This window comes from Manihot esculenta, chromosome 6 (genome assembly GCF_001659605.2).
Source record: "Manihot esculenta cultivar AM560-2 chromosome 6, M.esculenta_v8, whole genome shotgun sequence".
NCBI classification, from domain to species: domain Eukaryota; kingdom Viridiplantae; phylum Streptophyta; class Magnoliopsida; order Malpighiales; family Euphorbiaceae; genus Manihot; species Manihot esculenta.
The window spans coordinates 23,515,634-23,522,684 of NC_035166.2; the positions used below are offsets into that span (position 1 = coordinate 23,515,634).

Consider the following 7,051-nt stretch of genomic DNA (forward strand, 5'->3'; position numbering starts at 1 on the left):
ACTCATTTTATGTGATTCAAATTAAATTAAAAAAATCCAATTATGGATTTAATTCGATAGTAATTATAATTAAGAGATTTTTAATTTAGATTTGTGTATTTCTTTATCTCTAACTCAAAAAAAATTAAAAAAGAAATAAAATCTTGAAAGGAAAATAAATTTTAAGATTCATTTTTATTGTTTAGATATTAGAAGAGTGAAGAAAATATTAAAACTCAAAATATTATTCAACTTTAACATTTTTTCTATGTCCAGATAAAAAAAAAATTGTTTCACTGTTATTTATATTCTTATTATTTTAGCGTGACGCATGGAAACCAATATAGCCAAAATGGAAATAAAATGAAAGGAAAAGGAAAAAAAAAAAAAGAAAAGGAATTTTTTTAAGAAAAAGAGAGAAAAAGTAGGAATTTTGAAAATGAAGAAGCATAATTGGATTCAGTTGTTGGAAAAACTGAGATAATACTCTAATTCTGACCCCCTCTCTGCACTATTAAAAATTTATTTTCCAAATATATATAATATATTTTATGTTTTACTTCTACATAAAATAAAATAATTATTTAACATAAGTTATAAAAATTTATAATTTAACCTTTTTATGTGAAAAAAAAAAGTTATGTATTTATCTATGAGCTTTGAATTTCAGAATTTTGATAGTCCTCTTTATCACACATCATATGAAGAAGAAGCTATAGAGTTTCTTTTTCTCCCAGTTCAGTTGATAATTACTTGGGTATTGAAGAGAGAGAGAGAGAGAGAGAGAGAGAGTGAGTGATCAAAGATGGCAACATTTGCAGGGACAACTCAGAAGTGCAAGGCATGTGAGAAGACTGTGTACTTGGTGGATCAGCTTACTGCTGACAACAAAGTCTATCACAAGGCTTGTTTCAGGTGCCATCACTGTAAGGGTACCCTTAAGGTCAGAGAAAACACTTTTCTCTCTTCTCAAATCCTTTGTCCACTTCTTGCACACATTCTTACATAGATTGCTCTGATGAAAAGAGAATCAAGATGGAGACTTTCCCTTCATTTTCATCAACTTGATATTTGTTGTTCTGATGCCTCTGCTTTGATAATGCTTAATGAAACGTATACCCTCGTTTTAGTTTAGTCATTTCTGTGATTTTGGGTGATGATCATAATGAGTTGGTTTGATCCAACGCAGATTGGTTGGTTGGTTGATAGCTCCATTTTCCTGGGCTATAAATTTCTTCTTCTAAGGATTCCCATTTTGAGTGGTGAAAGGGTGCGCCACACAGGCCATCACTCAAACTAGACTTTGAATGGTGGAGAAGCAATGCCTGTTTGGTTTTATTTTTGTTGGGCCTGTGGGTAGTTGAGAAGAGGCAAAAATAAAAGAATAAAAGAAAGACATCTTGTTCTATTTGGAAACCAGAACTTGTCTTAGATATATCAAAATTGAAACATAACAGGGGAAAATAGTTTTGAAATGTATATGTAACAGTGTTAGTAATCTCGAAAACTGTTAGAATATCAAGGGAAAACATCTGCAAACCAAAGAACATGTGCAGTGCTGATTAGCATGGCGACCTCAGGACACAACAACAACTGCTGTGAATTAGTTCTGAGACATATTTGATGTCTTCAAGTTAGTTGTATGATTGTGCCTTAATTAGTAAGTAGAGTAGGTAACTAATAACATTCATGTTAATTTTAGCCATGCTAATTTCTCCAAAGTATTTATCAATCTCAAAATCATCAAATGGATACACCATTACCTTATTATCTGTTAGTGGCAGTGGTTGGTCTCTCATAATTCTTGCCACTCAGATTACTCGTGGCATTAGCCTTGTTTTGAAATCATTCCATAATCTATCAACTTTTTCACCCTAAAATTCCCATCTTTCTGCATAATGTTATGTTGGTGGCAATATGATGATTGATCGAACATAAAAGGTCAGTCAGTAATCGGCGCATCTAAACTCCTAAAGCCTAGGATTGCAGATGCCTTATATATGTTAAAAGGATCTGAAGCAGGACTTCTTGGGAAATCCTCCATCTCTGCTAGGCATTACACTGATTAAGTTGCACCAACAGCTTGGTTGTCCTTATCTGTACTCAACTACTCATATAACTGGACTATGATCTCTGTGTTCTGTAAGGGATTTTGAGTTTTTTCTTTTGCATCTTTGCAGCTGAGTAATTACTCATCCTTTGAAGGTGTTTTGTATTGCAAGCCTCACTTTGATCAACTCTTCAAAATGACTGGAAGCTTGGATAAAAGCTTTGAAGGTGATTACCATTTGTTAAGATTCTCTAAAGGATAAGCTCTCCATTCAAGCACTAATTTTGCCCCTTTTTCTTCTCCAGGCACTCCAAAAACTGTTAGAGTTGACAGATCCGCCGATCAGGTATTATATGCTACTTTCTCACTTATTTTAATCATTTTAACATAAAAATATTTTTTACTTGATTAGTTAAGATCTATAATGATCTTCAAGATGTTAATGTTGTGAATGAAATTGTGCATGCAGGTGCATAGCAACAACAAAGTTTCAAGCATGTTTGCTGGAACTCAGGATAAATGTGTTGCTTGCAATAAAACTGTTTATCCACTCGAAAAGGTAAGTGTGGCAAGTTAATGTGGCAGTACTATGGCTACTATGCAGTGCAAAATCGTATTCTCTGAGCAATTAGTGAGCCTGAAATTAATGACAGTGTTTCTAATTCAATGATCTGATGATTCTGGCAACATAACAAGCCATTTCGTTGTTTAATGAAATAGTGACTGGATCTGGTCCATATACATGTTTTTATGTTTCAAAAATTAGAATGTTCTTCTAAAATGCTAAAAGAACTTCCTGTACAGTATAAAATGAAACTTCAATGCGGAAACTGATGTTGAAGCTCAAAAATCCCAGTCGTCCTAGCAAACTTTTACCTTTGTTTTCTTGATTTTCCCAGGCGCATAGGCAGAATTCTCAAGTCTTGGAAGGACAGTAAAACATTGTTGTTATGCATGGTTGTTTTAATACAACTTTTTTATTCTTTCAGGTAGCAGTCGATGGTACACCTTATCACAAGGCCTGTTTCAGGTGCGCCCATGGAGGCTGTGTAATCAGCCCATCAAACTATGTAGCCCATGAGCATCGTCTCTATTGTAGGCATCATCATAACCAACTCTTTAAGGAGAAGGGAAATTTCAGCCAACTTGACAAGCATGACGAAGTTAAACCGGTGGCTGAGACTGCAGCAGCAGAGTGAGAATGTAAATTTTCCACCAACCTTGGAGTGGGTGATACCTCAAGGAGTTTCAATGCAGTTGTCAGAATTTGCTAGAATGGTTACTGCTGTAATATGTTCTATTTTGTGATTTTACTTTGTTTCCTCTTGTTAACCCCCCTGCTTTTGTGTGTGAGATTTGAAATTTTTAATTAGTTTTTCCTTTTACCATCCTTCCAAACTAGGAATTATTATTATTTTTTTACCCTTGTTGGGCAGAAAGCCCGCAAAATTTGGATTCTAGCCTTCTGGGAAAATTAAGAAATCCAGCTCAAAGACAAAGATCTCATTCACAAGTAGTAGCATAAACTTGAGCATAAAAGTCTTCTTCTTTGAGCAAGAAATGGCACATGACTGCTTGGACTATGAAACTTGAGCTACCCATGAGTAGCAATCAGAGCCAATTATGGTGCATCTGTTTTTGAGAGGTGTGCGGCAGACATGATGAGCCAGCAAACTCAATCAGGTACTGCATGGCCTACATTCCACATTCATTGCTCCACAACTCATTCATCTCTGATTCTGTATTCAATGATTGTTGCAAGTAGAGACAAATTCTATATAGTGCTATAATTTTGGTAAATAGTGGCAAACAGTTGATGGCCCACATGCAGAAGCATTCTAAGCAGCTTCATCTACCCGTACCACTTACATATATTGGAAAAAAATATATCCTCCTGCTTTGTCTGAGTAGGGAATGTTCTCTAATGGTAAGTTGTTTGCAGTTGTCTTAATTAAAAAGTTCCCATGAAGAGTAAATATTATCTTAAATGAAAGGAAAAGTGAATCTTTGCTTTAATTTCCAGCCCTGGTCTCCTCTGTATTGCATCTTGAACATTGAAAGAGAAGAATAGTATTAAGAAAGAGTCCCACTTCTTTTAATGCACTGAAAATGATCAATATTATGATTGTTTCAAAGTCAAAAATGTACAGATATGTAATCATCACAGCCAGTACTTTTTTACATTTTCTGCTTGAGCCTCTCGTTTGGTCAAATACAGATTAAATCATGGTGCCCCCCTGTTCTTGATCTAAGAAGAAGCATTAGCGACATAGTACCAATTTGTATTCATGGAATCCTTTAACACTATAGTCTCAGGCATGACCTCTTTGGTGAAATTGGTGTTGCTTACTGATCTAATTAATTACTAAATAACAGGGACAATATCATTCCATATCTCCAAATTTCAGGCTTTAATCACTTGTTTATGCTGTTGTCGGTCCAACCTCAACCTTCAAAAAGAAATATTTTAAGATAATTGTAACGTCAATTCATTAATTATTCTAACCCATTTTTTTATTAGCTTTTTAGTACACCTAGCTGATGTGAATTTGAACCACCTGGGCATTAAATATTGCTTCTTTATTCAACTTCTCCCACACCATTCTTACTCACTTGGCAACTTGCTGACCTGACAAATGTATGAATGTAAATATATGTTTGAGTTTTCTTCCTTTTTTTTTTTTTTTTTTCTGTTTGAGAAGTGTTAATGACATTAATTAGCTATTTAAATCTGATAAATTTCTTTGTTTTTAATTTGATTCTCGTTTAAAAAGATAAATTTATGTTTCTGGGTTGGATACTTGGCCATAAATTTAATTATCAAAACAACCGCCACTGGAATCAGACTCAGCTTTCAAGAAAATTCTAATTTCATTTCAAGAGAACATTCACTAAAAACTATGTTTGAGAGAGAACCCTTTTGCTATACAACTTTCGATTATCGAAATCTGCACTTGAAGAGACCAGAGATAGAGTTCCCTCTGCTATAAAGCTAGCTAGCATCTGCCTCCATGGAAGATCTGTGTGTATTAAAATTGGCAGTTCAAATAAAGGCCTGGATTAGTGTGCAGGTGGGCTGATCTGTTCCTCATTTAAGCATGGCAGACAGATGGAAACATGATTAGCTGCCAGCCTCTGAGATGCTTCGAAGTGAAGGTTGCCATGTTCTTGATCTGGCTGCAGCACTGGCAGAGTTGGTAGTAGTTGCTGTTCTTGGTCTGTTTCTTTCATTTTTGGTGACCTGAACATGTTTTGTATTATTGCAAAGTTTAGTTAATTTTCATTCATGCATAACATCATTCATGCATGTGCCTTTTTTAAAAAATCATATTTAATAGTTTCAAATAACATTGAAAAAAAAAATGAAATTCCGGACAGATGAAATCTGAAGAATTATCTGAACTTTAACTTGAACAAAAGTTTATGAAAAATATCATATTTCAGAATATGATAATTGTAAAAAGGATTCACCTGATGATCTCTTTTTACTTCAATATCCAGCCCTGAATACTGCATCTCTCTCATCCTCTCTGGTTTTCCTGCTGATTCCGGCTGGTTTTTCTTCAGCTTTGCTTGCTTCTTTGCCATCAACCCTTTCATAACCTCTGAAAGGAACCCCATAAAATCAACACAGCTCTCTAGACAAAGCAAAAGTTAAGTTAGAAAGACTACAACAATCAACTAACCTTGTGTAGTGATGAGTCTATAAACATGGCCAAGAACAAGAGTATCCGTAGGCTTGAGAAGCTTAATTCTCGTAACCCGAAGAGAGTTGTTGTTGCTGTTGTTGTTGTTGGTGGTGGTGGTGGTGGTGGTGGTGGTGGTGGTGGTGGTGGAGGCGGCGTTGCTGGGGCATTCATCATTCTTATGAGTGGGATACAAGGTGGTGGAGAGAAGAAGAGCCACATAGTGACCAGGGTTCATCTTCATAATCTCAGCAGCACTCACAGGCCAATAGAACTTGTCAACTTTCCCACTTGGGTACTGTATAATAAGCGTCGCAGCATCTACAGCTTGACAATTCCCCATTTCTCTTTCTTTTCTTACAGACAACTCAAGGAAGCAGGCAGAGAGAGAGAGGGAGAGGATTGAGAAGCTGCGTCTTTATAGCCCCCACCCCATCAATTTTTGCAAGGAGGTAATTAAAAGGTCTGGTATTAGAGATTATATTATTGTATGGTCGAGAAAGGATATGGTAGGTAGTGAAGCCAATCACAATGCGTAACAGCAATGGTAACTAAGGGCAGTTTAATAGTAGTGAGCAAAAAAAAAAAAGGGAAAAGGGAGAGATATTGGTAATGATGTGGTGAGGCGTGATTGGTTAGGAGAAGAAGAGACAAAGAAAGTTGGGCCACATGTGATTTTGAAACTAGAAAGGACACCGAAGAAACGTTAACGTTACATAAGCAGGGAATGAGGACCACCAGTACACAGTAATACACGGTTACATTAGATTCTCCAACCAAAAAAGCCAAAATTGGAAGCCTAGACCTAGCCTTTACCTGTGCCATTACCTGCGATGCTTTTACTCAAATTACTATGTTGCTTGTGGTCCACTTATTGGATAACCATTTATGAATAAACTTCCAACCTAGCTCCTCCACTCGGGTGGAGTTGGTTCCTTTCGGCTTCCGCCGGTTGGTGGTCTGGTGATTTCAATTTTAAACCTGTAAAATTATATTAATTAATTGATTTTTTATTATAAATAAATATATTGCGAAGGAATATGTGAATAATTATATTTTTAATGTTATAATTGATATAGAATGTATGAAATCTCTATAAATATAGAATCTTTTATCCATTAGCTTAGTAACTTTTAATTCAATCTAACCTATATCATTTAGCCAATAGTTACTATAGAATCAATAAATCTCAAAATCTCTTTTTAACTAGCAAATAATTTTAGATTTCACAGATAATTTTTTTTTTAACAGTATAAACATAAATATACGCAATTTGAAAACACTCTTAACAACGTTCAATTGTATAATAAGCTCATATATTTTAATTATATACAGA

General features: G+C 35.1%; 2 protein-coding genes across 2 annotated transcripts; one reads left to right on the top strand and one right to left on the bottom strand.

Moving 5' to 3' along the window:
- Positions 1-642: 642 nt before the first annotated feature.
- Positions 643-3,417, top strand: LOC110618333 (LIM domain-containing protein WLIM1). The gene is made up of 5 exons (XM_021761497.2): positions 643-922; positions 2,160-2,256; positions 2,335-2,375; positions 2,499-2,588; positions 3,019-3,417. The coding sequence occupies exons 1-5, from the start codon at positions 785-787 to the stop codon at positions 3,226-3,228; spliced, it is 576 nt and encodes a 191-aa protein (XP_021617189.1). The 5' UTR covers positions 643-784; the 3' UTR covers positions 3,229-3,417.
- A 1,464-nt stretch (positions 3,418-4,881) lies between these two features.
- LOC110618332 (ATP-dependent RNA helicase dhx8) lies at positions 4,882-6,228 on the bottom strand. Its single transcript, XM_021761496.2, has 3 exons — positions 5,716-6,228; positions 5,501-5,634; positions 4,882-5,270 (listed from the first exon to the last, which is right to left on the bottom strand). The coding sequence occupies exons 1-3, from the start codon at positions 6,056-6,058 to the stop codon at positions 5,151-5,153; spliced, it is 597 nt and encodes a 198-aa protein (XP_021617188.1). The 5' UTR covers positions 6,059-6,228; the 3' UTR covers positions 4,882-5,150.
- Positions 6,229-7,051: the final 823 nt, after the last annotated feature.